This window comes from Eptesicus fuscus, chromosome 7, assembly GCF_027574615.1.
Source record: "Eptesicus fuscus isolate TK198812 chromosome 7, DD_ASM_mEF_20220401, whole genome shotgun sequence".
NCBI lineage: Eukaryota > Metazoa > Chordata > Mammalia > Chiroptera > Vespertilionidae > Eptesicus > Eptesicus fuscus.
Window position 1 is genome coordinate 67187992 of NC_072479.1, and position 19363 is coordinate 67207354.

The following is a 19363-nucleotide window of genomic DNA, read 5'->3' on the forward strand; positions in this document are numbered from 1 at the left end:
TGGATAAAGACAAGTAATGTAAAATTGAGGAGCACAGAGAATGATCAGATGACTGGCAGGAAAAGAAAAGTAATTAGGACAGCTAGCCTAACGACCAATTCCCTAAAGATTGTCATTTGTTAAGGAGCATGAATAAAATATGAAAAGACCTTGAAAATAAAAATTCAGAATCTGGACTATCATGTTAAATGAATTTTTGAAACAAACTTTAATATTTTATTATGAAGAGTAATTTACCTGAACTTCTTTAATTCATCATTAAGAGCTTTTCATTCAGCACTTCCAGCTAATTCAACATACAAAGCATGAAAGGATATCTATATTAATTGCAAAAGTAATATAAAAAGATGCGAAGAAAAAAATAACCCACTTTCTTTTAAGTGGAGTATTAAAATACCAGTGAGAGATCCCCTTTCTGCAGTCCTTTGATAAGACCGATGATAATTAAAATTGATAATGTCATTGTGTCTAGCGTGGCCACAATATTTGCACCAAATGACTGTGATTTTTACTTGCATGAAAAGCTTGTGAATTCAGACAGCTAGTGGGCTGTCTGATGGGAAGATATTATTATGTGTGTGAAGACTTGAGTCCTGGCTCTGTCACTGCTTAGGCAGTTGCTAAAATCAAGAAGTAGGTGGTGGGTTTGTCCCAGGCTCCCCTTGGTTCTCAAGTCTAGCACTGCCTCCTCTGGACCCTGCAGACTAAAGCCCAGCCACCCAGGGTCCAATGGTTCTGCGTGGCACCCAACAGAGGTGGCTCCATCAAGCACAGAATTCAAGGAATGGAGGGTGCCAGACAAGGACACCAAAGAACAGGCAAGTAAGAGGGGATGATGTGGGTGGAAAGCTCAAAGGGCCAGAGCTAAAAAATGACTCATATTTCATGGACGAAATTCAGACACTGGATGCTAAAAAGAACAGTGTCTTTATCATGCCTCCATCTTTTCATAGTTTATTAGCGACAGCCTGAACATCAATAGTCAGATGGTAAATATTTCAGTTGAAGAAAAACAAAAGTAACCATTTATCCCAGATATAAATGTCCTTATATAAAAGAAGCTAGGTATGTGTTCACCCAGATGAGACTAGCTGGATACAGAGATAGGCAAGAGATAGAGATTTAGAGATCCAGATAATTCTTACAGGTGTCTAGCTTCACAAGTAGGTATTATGACTGCACCGAGAGTTCAAAGTTCAATTCTCTTTACCTCAGGACCTTACATGCAAATGACAACACTGATTTCAGTTCTCTAAATCTCTAAATCTATAAAGGAAGTTAACATGTTAGGAGGTATTTGTTTTGAATGGTTATCATCATTAATTAGCTCCTTAGGGCTCCTTTATATATATATATATATATATATATATATATATATATATATATAATAGATCTAGCAAATTTCTGGCTTTCTAATGGTGCACATTCTAAGTTTCACTTCTACATTCATTTTTATGTGAAAACAGTTGAAACGTACAAATCTGAGCTTATAGAGGAATCATAAACCATGACTTTATTTAGATACTACAAGATATACAACTAAAGACAGAAATCTGTCTGAAAATTTAAAAAAGCTTAACCCTATGAAAATTTGTGAGTTGCCTCATTTTATTAATTTATTATTAATTTTATTACTGTTTTCACAAATTATTCACAATGCTGTCATCTGGAGCCTGCTGTACATTGGAAAGATTGTTGGGATAACGTTTACTTAAAAGCTGATGAACTCAGCCAATAGCAGAACTAAACCTCAACCTGTTATTATTCACCTCCCCCCACCACCCACAGTGTCAGTCAACTGTATAAAGTTACTTCTTCAAGACAGTTAGGGAGTCCTTTAACACCGTTAACTTTTGATAATGATTTGACAATCCTTCTCCATCTTAAAATCACAGTCAGGGTTTATCAAGCCAAATCTCAGAAATGACTCACAGCTCTAGGTATGCAGCGTTGACAGGAAAACATCCATTTCCAAAGAGAAGGGGAAATGGGCGACATGAAAACTTTTACCTGCTGCACACACGCCACTCTCACATAGGAGTCCAAGACGATCAACAGAGGCACGTGGACATTTTTGCCTTGAAATAACTTGGCGGCTGGAAAAGAAGGGGGTGGGGGCAAAAAAACAAAAATAAAAAACAGCAAAGTCACCATTCACAGTGGCACCCCCTTTCAGTCTGACAAGGGGGGAGAAAGCAAAAGGAGTCACCGCAAGCCCTTCCTAGAATTCTCAGCTGCTTTCTGCGCTAAGGAGTGGAGTTCGTGGTTTCCCAAGAGTCCAGGTTTGCGCAAAGAGCGGGGGAGCAAGTTTGCAAAGGAGGAGCGGGGGGGTTGGGAGGGAGCGGGAGACCAAGGACCGTTTGCAAATGATTACCGTGGTCAGCGTAGGTGAACACCTGCATATCCTCCAGAATTTGGACCAGCGTCTCTATCTGCTTTCCTTCCTGGAGATTGTTCAGCCTGACTATCAACTTCTTCAAAGTTTCCTCGTCCTCCTCCTCGCACCCCTGACAGCTGCCACTGGCCATGATGGACCCTGCTCCCAGCAGGCCTCCCCTCCCGCGCCAAGGCCGGCGGCTCCCCTCTCCGGGCCGCTGCTCCCAGGCCACCGCTCCGGGGCGAGCACAGCTCACGGCCCGCAGCCCCAGCGCCCCGCACGCCCCGTGCGCACCCACCCACGCCCGCCTGTTTATGCGGAGGGCGGCGACTCCCCACCCAGCTCGCCCTGCCCTCCCTGAGCCTCCTCCTCCTGCTTCCTCCTCCCCCACCCAGGCCCCAAAACGGAGCTCAGTGGCCTGTGAGAGGCTCGCTGAGGCTGGGCGCCCAGCGGAACCGTGGCGAGCAGCGCTGACAGGGCTTGAGCGGGGGGAGTCCGGCCTGAGTGACCCTGACCGTGACCCCCTCGCGGGCCAAGGCGGACCGAATCCCAGTGGCGGGGGGCGCAGCGCGGCCCGGAATCGCGCAAGAAACTGACTCAGCGGACCCGGCCCGCCGAGTCCCCAGGCCTGGAGCCTGGGCAGCGGCCAGAGGAGGTGCGGGGCCTGCCACTGGGCCGGCCACCCGCTCCACCCTGCCAGCCTGGGCTCCCTCAGCCCCGCCGAAGGTCTGGGAATTAGGAAGAGGAAAAATGAAAGCCGCCTCCTATCTCCAGATCTAAGAATAGAAATCTGGGCGTTGGGAAAAGAGGACACCGCCCAGTTGGCCCCTTTTTGGAAAACATTCTCTTTAGAGTTCCCCCTGTAGGAAGATGAGTAATTTCCCCTCAAGGATGGAGACAGATTTTTGCAAAAAAAAAAAATAATTAATTTTGCAAGGCATCTGAATGAATACTTTTCTATGGTCGCTGTAGCCCTTTGTAAGGGAAGAAATTAAAAAAAAAAAAATGTTTTCCCTGATAGTTATTTGAAGCTCTGTTGGCTAAAACGCCACTAAAATTAACTTTTTAAAATTTTGAGTTTGCACTCAGGAGATTCCTGATCATTGGGGCACAAGAGAAACACAGGGTAACCTGAAGTGAAAAGGTGATAGATGCAAACCTAAATTAACATTGTTCTCTTGGTATTCAACATTATGAGGATGCCCGGCTAGAACCCTAAAGTTAAAAGGAAAACAGTAGGAAAGCAATGTGAGAAACCTACAAGGAAACACTGTAGACCAGGGCTAAACAAGGCATCTATTGCCTTCAGATGGTTTGTCCCGTGGGGGTCATTTACAAAATAGAGGATTGGACTGGGAAGCTGAGTATTTCACATTTGTTTTCAATTCTGTTACCTCATCCTGATGGCAATACTGAAATGGATAAGACAGCTACTTATCTTTCTTTTACTAATGAAGCAATGGAGATGTAAAGGTGATAGAAGAGCATCCTTGGAGTCACACAGATAAGTTGAGGGCCATGACTTAATCCCAGGTAGATCTCCTAAAGCCCACTTTCTTTGCACTCTACCACTTTAATCAAAATGAGCAAGATTGGTTGTTGGGGAGCACACAAGACTTGGTTGGAAAGTTTGTAAGGAGGACATTCCAAGAAAAGGAAAGTGCTGAAGGTGGCATACCCTGTTTATCGAAATTTGACTTAGGGGAGTGTTGAAGGCAGCACCCCTAATTATTCCTTGAACTTTTCAAACAAATCTGTGCACATGCAGACCCCCCCCCCCCCCCCCCGGTGTATACTGGAGTCCTTATGCTTAATCTTTAGGTGTCCTTGCTTAAAGGACATTGCAGACACATGTGTCCTTTCAATATTACTTACCCTACTGAGTGTATCTAAAAGATAAACTTTATCTCAAATTGCTGTTACAATAAAGGCTTAATGAGGCAGGCAATTGAGGCTGTCTGGTTCCTTTAGCCAGGCAGCCCCTTAGCCCTCTCTTTCACAGCAAACATTGTGTCAAGGTAATCCATTCATCCATTGCTCAGAGTCTGCTGGTCCGCCCCAGCAGTTGGTAAGAGTGCAAATTTAAATTCAACCTGGATATCATGAATGTGTTTTGTTGTCCTAAAGACTTTTTATCTTTTACAGATGCATACTAAAATATTTCTAATTGGAATGCTAGAATGTTTAGGATTAGCTTCAAAGTAATCCAGTGTTGGGAACACAGTGAAATGGGAAGAAGTGGAGATGAAACAAAACCAACTTTTGAATTGATGATTGTTGGAAGAAAAGGGATGGGTTCATGTGGGCTATTGTACTATTTCCTCTGTGTAAAATTTTTCATAATGAAAACTAGACAAAAAAAAACCTCTCAGCCTTCTCATCTTTATCGTACTTGCAGTATATCCTTTCCTTTCTGTTTTCTGAACATGTTTCAACTTCTGACAAATGAATCAAGCAATCCTAGTAATTCTCCCTTTCATGCCACCTTCCTCTGCATCAGTTTCTCCTTCCCAGTCTCCTGGATTATTATCTTGCAAAAAGTCAAAACCTAGCTTCCTCCCAAAGAGAACTAAATGTAAGTAAAAAGGTGTCCCTTCTTTTTCTCAATTCATTCATCCATCTATTGTCTATTTATTGTCCACTCTCTCTTAGCCAGACTGGGAGTAGCAATGTAGGAACCCGAGTTCTCTGTTGGGAGCACTCTCCCACACTACTGCAGTCCGAGGTCAAAGTATCCTCTTAGCTTTCAAAAATGTTTAATTGATTGACTAAAATACAAGACATTAATTCTTCAGGTAATTAACAAGACTGAAAAGGAAGGATACAGAGACAAATTCATGATACAGGTAGTGTTCAGTGGAGAATTAAATAGTGCCAGAACACTTGCCTAATTTCCAGGGAAGAAAAAAAAAAAATGGACATTGCTAATTATAGCAAATACCCAAACAAATTCCAGATGGATTGAAAATTAAATGAAAATAATTTTAAATAGAAAATATAGATTAGTAGTTATTTAATTTTGGCATAGGAAACATAAAAGCTAAGAAAGAAACCACAGAAGATTAGTATATGTGACTCCATAAAAATTAAAATTTCCTGCAAAGAAAAAAATAAATGGAACAAAAGCAAATGGAAAACTGAACAAGAAAAAGGTTGCAAACATATGGCAAAAATTAAGTAACATCGCTGAAACCAGTTTGGCTCAGTGGATAGAGCGTCGGCCTGCGGACTGAAAGGTCCAGGGTTCAATTCCAGTCAAGGGCATGTACCTTGGTTTCGGGCACATGCCCAGTGGGGGGTGTGCAGGAGGCAGCTCATCGATGTTTCTCTCTCATTGATGTTTCTAACTTTCTCTCTCTCCCTTCCTCTCTGTAAAAAAATCAATAAAATACATTTAAAAAAAAAAAAGTAACCTTGATCTCTCAAAAGTTCTTACAAATCACTGGGTAGAGGAGACACTCCACAGATACCCCAGGAGAAAAATGGGTGAAAGTTTTGAATAGGAAATTTGCTGTGAGTGGACAATAAGTATAAGAAAAGTATGTTCATATACAGTATGAATACAATATGTTCAATATACAAAATTTGTGTACCTAAACATCAGTAACAGTTATAAAATGTCATTTTGTGTGTTTTTATGTGTGTATACAATAAAAACAATGAGAGAAAGAAAACTTAGAAATCAATCCCACAAAATATTTTCAAAATCTTTTATGAAGAAATTATTAAACTATATTCACAGGTATTAACAAGATGCAAATAAATAGGCCATATCAATTAATGAAATAAAATACAAAAAAATCAGTTCTTCATAAAATAATACAAAACAATGACAATCCAATGGAATCCTCAGGAAAAAAAAATTATGTAGATTTCAACAAGAGTGTAGAGCCTAGAATAGTCAAGACATTATTGAAGAAAAACAAAGGGTTATAACAGCCCAATTAGACATTGACTCAGGGGTCTCTACTAGAGTTTATCAATTTCCCAGAGGAGGAAAAAGTACCTGATAATGTCTTCCTGTGAATTGGAAAAATGTGCCCCTCCTTGCAGACAGGATGTACAAAGCAGGAGGTAGATTTCAGACACCACCTATCCCTTCAGCTTATTGATCATGTGGATTACAGAGAGCAAGAAAGGGGGCCCCTGAGTCCACGGGCACTTGGAACTTTGCCAAATTTGCCATGCTCTCTGGGAGAAGGCTTCTTGGAAGGGAGCCATCCAGACTGCTCCTGATTTCCTCTGTCTTGAATTTTATATATTCTTTAAGTGTTCCATGATCAGTTATGGGACACCCTCAAAACCAAAGTCAAATCAGAGTAAACAGAACTGGAAGTACTTCAAGGTATCTGAAACAGTTTAGGTTAATTCCAAAAGAAAAGGACCAGAAAGGGAACATTTTGATAGAAAACTAGAATAAAAATGTATTGACAGTTAAGGCAACCATCTTCTCTAAAAGGCATCTCAATTTAGCCCAATTCATTCAGTAAATACTTATTGATTGATCACCTACTGGATAGTTATGAGCTAGTGAGATTAGTGTCTTTTCTTCTAGTATCTACTGGCAAATATTGCCAAGATGAAAAGTTTACTTAGAGAGTAATAGAATAGAATGGATAGAAAAGATACTCAAACATATCAGTCTCTTACTGACAAATTTCTTCTGTGACTCCATCCAATTGCTGAAAACTGACAGAAATAAGCTGAAAAGGTTTATACTATGTTTACCATAGAAGATAACATTAATGTGTTAAAGTCTTTTAAAAATGAATTTTTACAAGTTGAAAATTGAATAAAGGTCCTGGCCAGTGTTTTTCAGTGGTTAGAGCATCAGCCTGCCCACTGAAGGGTAATGGGTTCATTTCCCCATCAAGGACACATACCTGGGTTGCAGGTTCCATCCCCAGCCCTCCTGGTCAGGGTGATGCTGGAGGCAACCAATCCATATGTCTCTCTCACATCAATGGTTCTCTCTCTCTCTCTCTCTCTCTCTCTCTCTCTCTCTCTCTCTCTCTCTCTCCTCCCTCTCCCTCTCTCCCCTTTGTCTTTCTCCTCCTCCCTCCTACCCTTCTAGTCTCTCTAAAGATCAATGGAAAAAATATCCTCAGGTGAGGATTAACAACAAATTCCAAAATTAAAATTTTAAAATTGGATAAAGGAATCAAGGAATGCCTTGAGAAAAGATGTATAAGGCATCAAGGAATGTTCACCTTTATTTTTCTGATTTGAAGAATAAACAGAAGAAAATGACAGAGGACATTTTTATACAACAGGTTAGTACAAATGTTGCAACTGAAAGATGTCTCAATGCTAAAAAAAAATAATTAATTAATACCAACATCCTTTAGGAATGTTTATAGCAAGCTCTCTAGACACAAGGCTAAAAAAAGAACACTAAAAAAGGAAGTCACAGGGGATCCTTGCAATACAAAAATACACAGGTCACCATATTCCATGGTAGAGGTCTGGCAAAATAAGAGAAATAGAAAAGATGAAAAAGGTAACAGAAGTCTGCTGGCTGCAAAAGCTAAATCAGTTGTTTTTCATTGTTATACATTCTACATACATACACACAGACACAGAGCGCGCACACACACACACACACACACACACACACACACTTTCTGTCTATAAATTATCCCAAAGAAGAGTAACAACTTTTTTCAAAGGTTAGACTCTTAAAGTCCTGACCACTTGCTACAGCAACAAGAAGGAAAAAGAGGAACCATAGCTTGCCAGTGTCGAACGAATAACCATGAGAGAGTGACAGTGCTTCAGTGGTATGTGATATTTCTCTGTGCTTCTGGCTCATGGGTATTATGTCAACATCCTGGGTGGACGCAAAGCCATTTTCCTCAGTGTTCAGCAATGATTATGTACGCCAGAAAGGATTTCATGCCATAGTTTTAGACAGCTACATAGAAAATAAAAGGGGGACAGGCAATTGGAAATAAAAGGAGACAATTTACTGAGCATCTATGAATCCTACCTTATGCAAGATATTTTACATCTAAATTTGTTTAGACACAACAACCCTAAGAGCTGATCTGACTCCTATTTTTTTAAGAAATAGTGTTAGAAAGGTTATATATTGCCTAAGTAAGAGGTGGAGCTGGGATTGAAACACTTAACTGTATAACTTTGAAACAATTCTGACCAAGAAGGACTGGGCCATTAAAGGCATCACTCTATGGATACAGAGAGCTACACTAAGCAATGTGGTAGGTATGGGACCCAGAGCATAACAGCAATGGTTGTTAGAATTTGCTTTGGCTAAGAGCATAATAAACAACAAGTATGAGTCTCTCTCACTTTAACTCATCAGTGAAAAACAACAACATGAGAAGACTTGTTTTCAAAATTGAGAACTAAATTTGGGTTCCTACACAGTTAAGTGACACACCATAAAAGGTAATCCAAATTTTGTTGTCCAGACTAGGGGTCCACAGGGACACACAGCAAACTGCCATTTTCGAGAGTTGTCACCCACAGCGTGGGCCAACATCGGGCCCCTCATGTTCTTCCAGACATGCCTGGGTCTGCAGGAGGTATATCATATGTGCCCCCAAAATATTCCTTTGGTTATCAAGTAGAAACTAACTTTACTTTTTCTGCTCTGCATTGATTGGATTATAAACTCCATGATTCTCCATGAGTTTTTCTCACTCCTGTGTCCTCAGAGTTTAGCCAAGTTCCTTAATTCACAAAGATAAGCAATGAGTATTTCATAAATAAGGAATTGTGGGAAAGCATGAGACTTGATTGGAAAGCGTGTACGGAGGATATTCCCAGAAAAGGGAAGGGTGTAGAAGGCCACCTGCCCTGTTTATCAGAATTCTGATTTAGGGGAATGTCAAAGGCGGTGCCCCTAATTATCCCTTGACCTTTCCAAACAAGTCTGTGCATGTGCAGACCCAGGGTGTTTCCTGAAATCCTTACGCTTAATTCCTGGATGCCCTTGCCTAGAGGACAATGTAAACACATGTGTCCTCCCAAGATTACTCACCCTATTGATTGTATCTAAAAGATAAACTTTATCTCAAACTGTAATAAAAGCCTAGTGAGGAAGGCAATCGGGGGCTGTCTGGCTCCTTCAGCCAGGCCGTCCCTTAGCCCTCTCTTTCACAGTGAAACAGTGTTAGAGTAATCATTCATCTGTTGCTCAGGGTCTGCTGTTCAGCCCCGGCAGGGAATTGCCCATGTCTCTGTCACAGCAAAAGCAAGATGACTACAGCTGACCAACAATTTGTTTAAGCACAACAACCCTAAGAGGCTGCTATGAGTCCTATTTTTCAAGAAATAGTGTTAGTGCCCTAGCTGGTTTGGCTCAGTGGCTAGAGCGTCCAGGAGCCCTCAGGGGTGGGAGGCGACCTGGCGATCAGGGGAAGGCGATGCCCCATCACACCTCTGCTGCTGCCACTACCAGCTGTGCAAGCCTCAGCCGTCCCTGGTTACCTAGGCCTCAGGTGGCCCTGGGAGGCTGGGCAGCCGGCATCCAAGGCTTGCCTGCCCCTTGGGCCAGCCCTGGGCAGCTGGGGGGCTGAGGGGACTGGGGGACTCTGGAGGCAGACACACGGAGTGGCCAGGCCCACCCCCAGGGCTGAGGGGACTGGGCGCTGCCATCTTGTGGCTATGGATGCCACCATCTTTGAGGGTGGGGCAGTAATTAGCATATTCCCTCTTTGTTAGATAGGATAATTATATATTTTCTTATATGTATACACTGAGTGGCCAAATTATTATGATCTCTGAACACATAATAATCTGGCCAATCAGTGTATATATATATATATATATATATATATATATATATATATATATATATGCATATATATATATATCATAAATGTTCAGAGATCACAATAATCTGGCCACTCAGTGTATATTTATAGAGGGTGAGGCAAAGTAGGTTTACAGTCATAATTACCCAAAACACAGTTTTATTGTATTATTATTTACTAGTACTAGAGGCCCGGTGTACAAAATTTGTGCACTTGAGGGGGTCCCTCAGCGCGGCCTGCTCCCTCTTGCAGTTTGGGAGCCCTCGGGGGATGTCCGACTGACGGCTTAGGCCCACTTCCCATGGGGAGTGGGCCTAAGCTGTCATTTGGACATCCTTAGCACTGCTGAGGAGGCAGGAGAGGCTCCTGCCACCGCTGCTGTGCTCACCAGCCATGAGCCTGGCTTCTGGCTGAGTGGTGCTCCCCCTGTGGGAGCACACTGACCACAGGGGGCAGCTCCTGTGTTGAGCATCTGCCCCCTGGTGGTCAGTGCACATCATAGCGACCAGTCATTCGCCGTTTGGTCGATTTGCATATAAGCCTTTTATTATATAGGATTATTATGTGGGGTTTTTCTTATTGATTTCAGAGAGAGGGAGAGAGAGGAAGAGAAAAACATCAATGATGAGAGAAAATCATTGATTGGCTGTTTCCTGCACACCCCCTACTGGGAATTGAGTCCACAACCTGAGCATGTGCCCTGACTGGGAATCGAACCGTAACCTCCTAATTCATAGGTCAATGCTCAACCACTGAGCCACACCAACTGGGCTATTACTGTATTATTTTTCATACAAAGAACTGTAAGCCTACTTTTGCCAACTCTGTATGTATGTATATATAAACTTATATATATGTGTGTGTATATATACACACAAACACACACACACACACACACACACACACACACACACACATATATATCCTATCTAAGAAAAGAGTAATATGCAACTGACCATCACTCCAACACACAAGATGGCTGCCTCCATGTGGTCAAAGATGGCTGCCCCATGTGGACACAAGATGGCTGCCATAAGATGGCCAGCAGGGAAGGGCAGTTGGGAGGGACCAGGCCTGCAAGGGAGGGCAGTTGGGGGTGATCAAGCCTGCAAGGGAGGGCAGTTATGGGTGACCAGGCCTGCAGGGAAGGGCAGTTTGGGGGGACCCAGGCCTGCAAGGGAGAGCAGTTGGGGGAGGACCAGGCCTGCAGGGGAGAGCAGTTAGGGGTGACTAGGCCTGCAAGGGAGGACAGTTAGGAGTAAACAGGCTGGCAGGGGAGCAGTTATGCATCAATCAGGCTGGCAGGGGAGTGGTTAGGGGCTGATCAGGCTGGCAGGCAGAAGCGGTTAGGGGCAATCAGGAAGGCAGGCAGGCGAGCATTTGGGAGCCAGCAGTCCTGGATTGTGAGAGGGCAGTCGGACATCCCTCGAGGGGTCCTAGATTGGAGAGGGTGCAGGCTGGGCTGAGAGACACACCTCCTGTGCACGAATTTCGTGCACTGGGCCTCTAATATATATATATATGCTGAGTGGCCAGATTATTATGATCTCTGAACGCATAATAACCTGGCCACTCAGTGTACTTCTCTTGAGTACCTCATTTTTTTGATATCAAAGATACTATAAATCGTGCACTGATCAGTTTTCCCCTTTGCACTGGCTGATAGAAAGCTCAGGGCAAATAGGTGGTTGATCTCCAGCAAAAGCCTAGAATACTTTTGGTACCCATTTGAGATACAAATGCACTGAGTGGCCAGATGGTTATGCGTTCAGAGATCATAATAATCTGGCCACTCAGTGTGTGTGTGTGTGTGTGTGTATACATACACACACACACACATATATATATATATATATATATATATATATATATATATATATATATTATACAATATATATTATATATATACAGAAATATATATATACATGAAAAGGAAAGGAGGGGGAATCTTTAAGTGAAATTAGTGGGTTTGGGGTTTTAATTTCCAGATGTTCCTTTCTAGAAATTGGTGCTCACCTTAGCTTGTACCTAAGGGACGTGGTTCTGATCTATGACCATCTGCATTAGCTCTGATCCTGTATTTAACATTACTTACATCCTGGACCATCTGGTCCAAATCATCACAGGCTAAGTCAAAAGGAAGCAGGATTTTGTAATTTTCATTGCTGCTGGAAATTACAGTATTTTGGATTTTTGTTCTCAGTATTTTTCCTTCCACTTTCTATTTCTAACTGATTATTCATGCCCTTTGTTTTTCTTGCCCAAGATTTATGGGGCTCAGAGAGAAGATTCTTTCCCAGCTTTTGTTATTCTAAGGCCTATCTAGTTGAATAGATAAAGCCGATTGCCAATAAAAATGAGGTGCTATTTGGTGGAGAGAGGAAATGGGAGTCAGGGAGGTAAGATTTTTCTCTTAATGTCATAGCTGAGGATGGGAGAACTGGGGGAGATGAGGCAGTGAGGCTGCAAAGCCAAGTCCTTCCAGGAGTAAGTAGGAAGGCTGGGCTTTCCTCAGGGTCTTCTCAGAAGCAGCTCAGATCCCTGCACCCCTAGGTGGCCCAAGAGCAGAGACAGGCAGGACTTCTGCAAGCTTGGACAAAAGCAGGACCAGAGAACCCTGGAGTCCTTTCAGCCCTTTTCTGAATTCCATATAAACCTCTCTGGTTCTCTACAACCTCAGAGGAGGATCCAGAGACTGAATTTCCTGCCACAGAGTGGAACAGATGTTTGGAATTAGAATTTGACTGATTTAAAGAAAATAAAGATAGTAATAATGTTTTAACAATCAAGTGTGCCATCTGAGATATGATTCTGTTGTTAAGACTTTTTAAATTTTAAGTAAAAATTATTTAATGCTTCCTCAATGAACTCATTCATTCAAGAAATATTTATTGAAGGACTTCTAAGGGCGAGACATTCAGGATAAAATGATGAACAGGAGAGACATGGCAGAGTTTGCAGCCTAGCAGCTGGATAAGCTAGTAAATGGAATTAATATAGTATGCTAAGAACAATGATAGGGTAAGTTAGGTTTATTAGGGGAGACATAGGAGGTCACTTAACTGGGACATGGGGAGTCAGAAGAGAATATTCATCCAGGAACAGGCCTGGAGAGGAGCGAGTGCAGTGAGTACTGGAGAAAGCAAGATAAATATGGAGTGCAAGGTGGGGAGTGGCTAGGAATGAGTCCAAAAAGACCATCAAGGTCCAAGTCGCTGATGGCCACATTAAGGGACTTGGGCTTTTAAGGGTCTGCTCAAACTTTCCATATCTAATACAAAACTTAATTAAGCTTCTAAAGTTTTCTTTTTTCCTTGCATTTTGCATGCATAGTGGCTACAACTACTGATTCAGTAGGCGTCACCTCTCTGATTTGTGTATTTGCTGGTTTGCATCTCTGTTTCTCTCAGAGCTATACCCTGCAGTAAGCCATTGAAATGAGTTTTTAGGGGTGAAATAGGCAGGTTTAGGGAATTTTAGGAATTAAGGGGTCCATGGAAAAAAGCACAGGGCTACAGAGCTACAAAGGGTACATTTCCATAGAATAAGGGAGCTGGGAGCTGCAGAAGGTACATTTCCTTAGAATAAGGGAGCTGGGAGCTGCAGACGGTACATTTCCATAGAATAAGGGAGCTGGGAGCTGCAGAAGGTACATTTCCATAGAATAAGGGAGCTGGGAGCTGCAGAAGGTACATTTCCATGGAATAAGGGAGCTGTGAGCTGCAGAAGGTACATTTCCATAGAATAAGGGAGCTGGGAGCTGCAGAAGGTACATTTCCATAGAATAAGGGAGCTGGGAGCTACAGAAGGTACATTTCCATAGAATAAGGGAGCTGGGAGCTGCAGAAGGTACATTTCCATAGAATAAGGGAGCTGGGAGCTGCAGAAGGTACATTTCCATAGAATAAGGGAGCTGGGAGCTGCAGACGGTGTACATCTACAGAATAAAGGGAAGGGAGCCCCTCATTCAGACAGGGAAGAGGAAAGTCCAAAGGGAATAGGGAAACAGTAAGGGAGAAGAAGAGGAGAACCTCACATATCTCCTGTGAGGGTTAAGCTCTGAAGTTGCTACAGTGACCAATCAGAGGGGATAGTGACCAATCTGAGGGGATATCAAGGCACAAAGATCTGCAGCCTTTATAAACCGTAGAGAAAAGGGACTTGGTGGGACTCTTTCCCCCCTCTCCACGTGGGAGTCTGTGCTTGTTTCTCAATAAATTTCCACCTTTTACTATACTACCTTTCGTCCGTGGTTTCCTTCTTCGACTCCACCTGGACAAGACCCCGGGGACCATCCTGCCCAGAGGAACACCGCACGTTCCCGTCCAACCTTCCTGTAGCCCCGCGAGAGAAGTGTTATGCGTTTAATTAGAAAAGGGCTGCTTCCCATCTGTGACCTGAAAACAGCCCTCTGTGCACAGGACTCCTTTGCCTCTGCCAGTTTTCCTTTGTTGCAATATCAAACATCCCCACGATTGCAGCAGCTCAGGCCCACTTCTGCCTGAAATAAGGAAGGGGAAACTTACTTCTACTTTCAATTTAGCTTTATATCATCATCCTTTAATACTTCAGTTCTGAAAGTGAGCCTACATTCAAAAATTAACCAGATGAACTAAGTTGCTAGATGAGGCAGAAGTCTTAGAACGCACCCAGAACTATTCAGGTCCAGGCAACGTGAGGCCCAACACCGGTGGGTGATTTGCTCAAGGACAGAATAAGATAAGGCTTCCTAAAGTGAAAACTGGATATGGTCATATTAAAAAGAAATTGTCTTTCCACACTTTCGGAAAATTAAATACAGCTTAAACATTAACTTTGGAGTCATTGGTTCAAACACAAGGAGTGTTGCCTTGCCCATAGCTAAAAATTTCCACTTGCCAAGGGCTGGACAAATTCCAGTGGATGCTTTAACCTGTTCAAGGAACTTGGTTGAACAAACGATTATTTCGTAGCTGAGTTTATATTCAGGCTCCACTAACTCTCCTTAGGTGGTGCTCCTGGGCAAGAAAGGTGTACAGCCCTACAAGGGGACTCTCCAGTTAGCCTGCTCACAGCCAAACAGGCAATTAAAAAAAAAGAAAGAAAAAAAAGTCAGTTGAACTACTACTATGCAAGCACATACGCTATACTGAGAAAGCTAGGGAGGAGCTGGGAGAAGTGGCAATTAAACTGAGCACTGAAAAGTGAGCAAGGCTTACACGTAGACTCAGAACAGCATCCCTGCAAGGTGAGATCCTCACTTTTGTAAAAAGCAACCAATGAAGAAAAAAATAGAACCAGGCAAAATACACTATATAGGGTGTTAATCAAGGAACATGAAAATTTGCTCATTCTCCCAAGTGATCTTAGAAATGCAAACTGAACCAACAACTGAGATACAATTTTCTTCTATAAACCTCACAATACTTGATAACATGTTTGTTGTTAAAGCTCTGAACATATTCATACACTTTATTTAAATATTTTTACTGTTTAAATTCTAGTACCAAACCACAATAATAATAGAAATGCAAAGATATAACTGTAAGGTGATTCATTGTTAAAACATGTATGCCCATCAACTGGCAAATGGATAAACAAAAGGTTATATATCTAATGGAATAAAGTTCTAATGCATGCCACACCATAAATGATCCTTGAAAACATAATGGTAAACGAAATAAGCCAGCCACAGCAGACCAAGTAGAGTAGTGGTGGCTGCTTAGAATTTGGGGGTGGAAGGAAATAGGGAAGGGGAGGGGGAATGGTAACTCAAGGGTACAAGGTTTCTTTTAAGATGATAAAAATGTTCTAAAATTAATTGTTACTGGTTGCACATATTTGTAAACATACTACAAACCATGGAATCATATACACTTTAAATGGATGAATTGCATGCTCTATGAATGATATCTCAATAAAGCTTCCAACAAAACCAGTATCATAGCAAATTTAAAAAGTTTAAAAACTAATATTCAAAAAACTTGAAACGCTTAAACCATATCATGGTACCGTTCTCAGAGAAAAGTGTGGATGAGCTTTCTCCGTTGCTAGGGGGGTGGGGTTCTGGGGGTACTGCTGGAATAAGCACTGCCAGAGGCCCTGCGGGAGGAGAAGATGTGGTAGAAAGCTTTATTTTCATGGAATTACATCCTTGGGTTTCCAAAGTCCCATTTCCCTTACTCCAGTCCTGGGAGATGTGCAGCTGGGGATGCGGGAGAGCTAGAAGCAAAGCCCGTGTCCAGAGCTTCTGTTCCACGTTGGAACTTCAGTCGGTGCAGCATCAGGCCAGGTGCAGTCTGTGAGTCCATTGTGGGGGCCCACATGGCAGGGAGCCATGTGGGCATATGCAGGGGAGCCAGGAGAGTGGCCCCCTGCAACAAGAGTGCCAAAATTACAAACTTCTTTGTTTAGGGCCGTGGTCGGCAAACTGCAGCTCGCGAGCCACATGCGGCTCTTTGGCCCCTTGAGTGTGGCTCTTCCACAAAATACCATGTGCGGGCGCGCAGGTATAGTGAGATTGAAACTTCGTGGCCCATGCGCAGAAGTCGGTTTTCGGCTCTCAAAAGAAATTTTTTTTTTAATTACTTTATTGATTAAGGTATTACATATTTGTCCTCAAACCCCCCCCCCTTCCCATTCCTATCCCAAACCCCTCCACACGATGCCCCCACCCCCTGTTGTCCGTGATCACTGGTTAGGCTCATATGCAAGCTCACAAGTCCTTTGGTTGATCTATCTCCCTTATCCCCACCCTCCCCTACCTTCCCTCTGAGGTCTGACAGTCTGATCGATGCTGTTCTTGTTCTTCAGTCTATGTTGCTCATCTTTTCCCCTAGATGAGTGAGCTCATGTGATACTAGGAATACGCTTATAGGAACGGAAAATGAGACAATCAATAATGGTTATGCTGAGAGGCAAATGAATCAGTCTATAGTGAGTTTCTTTCTGGGCCAACAGTTCTTTTCTCAAAAGAAATTTCAATCGTTGTACTGCTGATATTTGGCTCTGTTGACTAATGAGTTTGCCGACCACTGGTTTAGGGGATTAAATGTCTCAAATCTTTCCCTGCTTGCAGTGGCCACATATACTCTGGCCAATGACCTGTTCCCAGGTGTGACTGACAGACAAGTACCTTCCTTATGTCACCCAGACTTTACAGGGCGTGCATCTGTTCTCTCTGGTCCAGTCCCTTTCCCCTCTATGTGATCCGTGGGGGACTAGACCAGTAGCTCCCTGGGGAGTGTTACACTGCAGCTCCCTGGCACAGATGCACACACGCACGCCTATACTATTGGGCTTTCCCTTTGCTCCCTTCCTGTCTTTAGGTTAATTACACATCAGGACCAATATAAGTTGGAAAAGTATCTGAGAAACACTGCATAATATAATGTGAAGGTGTAAAAGCAGTACTATTTATATCTATCTATATCACATTGACATTGATTATGACATTATTTCAGGATGTTGGCATTTGTGGGTGATTTTTATCTCTGTTTTTTGTTTTTATTTCAAACTCCATTGTAACATAGGCATCTGATTTTAACAATTAAAGGAAATGATACATTGGGGGGGGGGGGAGATTAAACACATGGGTAATTTTTTTTTCAATGCCCAAGATTAAACCCCTGGAAAAACAATATAGGGCCTGGAAGTCAGAATACTGAAAGTTAGTAGTTCATTTGAGTTTCCTTTTTGTTTGTTCCCCTTTTTAAAAATGTTTGTAATATTTTACACAATTAATTTTTATGCTCTACAGTTCCTGTGGTGAACCACAAGCTATTTAAAACTTTATTTCTCTCATGTTAATCATTCAGTAGAAAGGGCAAGCTGTTCACCAATGATATACGCATGGCTTTAAAAATCCTATGTTCTTGCTATTTTAACGTTAAAAAAAGAAAAAGTGATAATAAGATTTTTAAGCTGCTGATTCACTTAGAAACAAACAAAAAAAAAAATCTGAAGAACTATTAAAATTCTTGAACCCATAATACTGCTTTTAGCATTATTTAAGCTGACCTTCTTCCTAAAGTGTGGAGTTTAAGCAGCTTAGAAACAATCTCGTATAAAATCATCTTCACCTTTTCCAAATGAAAATAACACATTGTGGTGATGTAAGAAAATATTCATAATTTTAGAAATGTATATGGAGGGGTGGAATAACATAACGTCTATTATTTGCTTTAAAATACTTCTGCAAACCCTGGCCAGTGTGGCTCAGTGGATAAAGTGTCAGCCTGCCCACCAAAGGGGTTCGCTTCCCAGTCAAGGGCACGTGCCTGGGTTGCAGGTCCAACTTTCAGCCCAGGTGGGGTCTCCGTCTGGAGGCAACCAATAGATCTCTCTCTCTCTCTCTCTCTCTCTCTCTCTCTCCCTCCCTTCTAACCTTCCTCTCTCCCTAAAAATAAATAGGGAAAATATCCTCAGGTGAGGATTAACCAAAAAAATACTTCAGCAACAGTAAAGAAAAGAAAAAATGGATAGATGAAGCATATGTGATAAAACTTTGATAATTATTAATTTTGACTTATTGATATATTTGAGTTGCTTGTGTGTTTTGAACATTGTAATAATGAAGTGCATTTTGAGTGGAAGGGACATTTTAAATTTCTTCAAAAGAGTATAACTATCACCTAAAGAAAGAGGCCAATAAATGACACAGGCACAGTGGAAGCTTACAAATCTTAGTTAATATAAATATGCTAATGACACTTACATTTGTGCTGTGACTCCAAACATCAGCAATCCAGTGGGGGGAAAAGTCCAACTCCATATTTAGTTAAAAATTAGAAGAGGTCTGAGACTTTCTTTATATTGTCCTAACAGGTAAAACTCTGACCAATGGTTTTAAACTCAAGGAAGACAAATATTCCAGAGATGGAATAGGCTGCCTTGGGAAACAGTAATTTACCCACTCCTGGAAATGTCAACTAGACATTCTCTCAGAAGGACAGTTAGAACAAGACTTGGAGTATCAGATGTGGGGCTGGACTGAAAGTCCTTTAAGCTGACTTTGTTATTCACCCCAAGAGTCAGGAAGGCATAATAATGAGCTGGTTACTAGTTCCATAACTATAGGGCCAGTCATGCTCAACTATTTCACAGGGTTGTTGTGAGGATTCAATGATAAAATATATATATATAAAGCATTAGAACAGCACCTGGCATATAGGAGGCACTCAGAAATATTAAAGTTTATTATGATGATGACTAATGTCATAAGCTT

At 42.0% G+C, this 19363-nt stretch overlaps 1 protein-coding gene across 1 annotated transcript in view; it reads right to left on the reverse strand.

The window, feature by feature from the left end:
- Positions 1-2690, reverse strand: part of LRRK2 (leucine rich repeat kinase 2) — a 132891-nt gene extending 130201 nt beyond the window's left edge. Inside the window, exons 1-2 of the mRNA XM_008140557.3 lie at positions 2375-2690; positions 2011-2096 (exon numbers count right to left, since the gene is read on the reverse strand). Coding sequence (XP_008138779.2) covers positions 2011-2096; positions 2375-2528 — 240 coding nt within the window. The 5' untranslated portion in view covers positions 2529-2690. The remainder of the gene's footprint in view (positions 1-2010; positions 2097-2374) is intronic.
- Positions 2691-19363: the final 16673 nt, after the last annotated feature.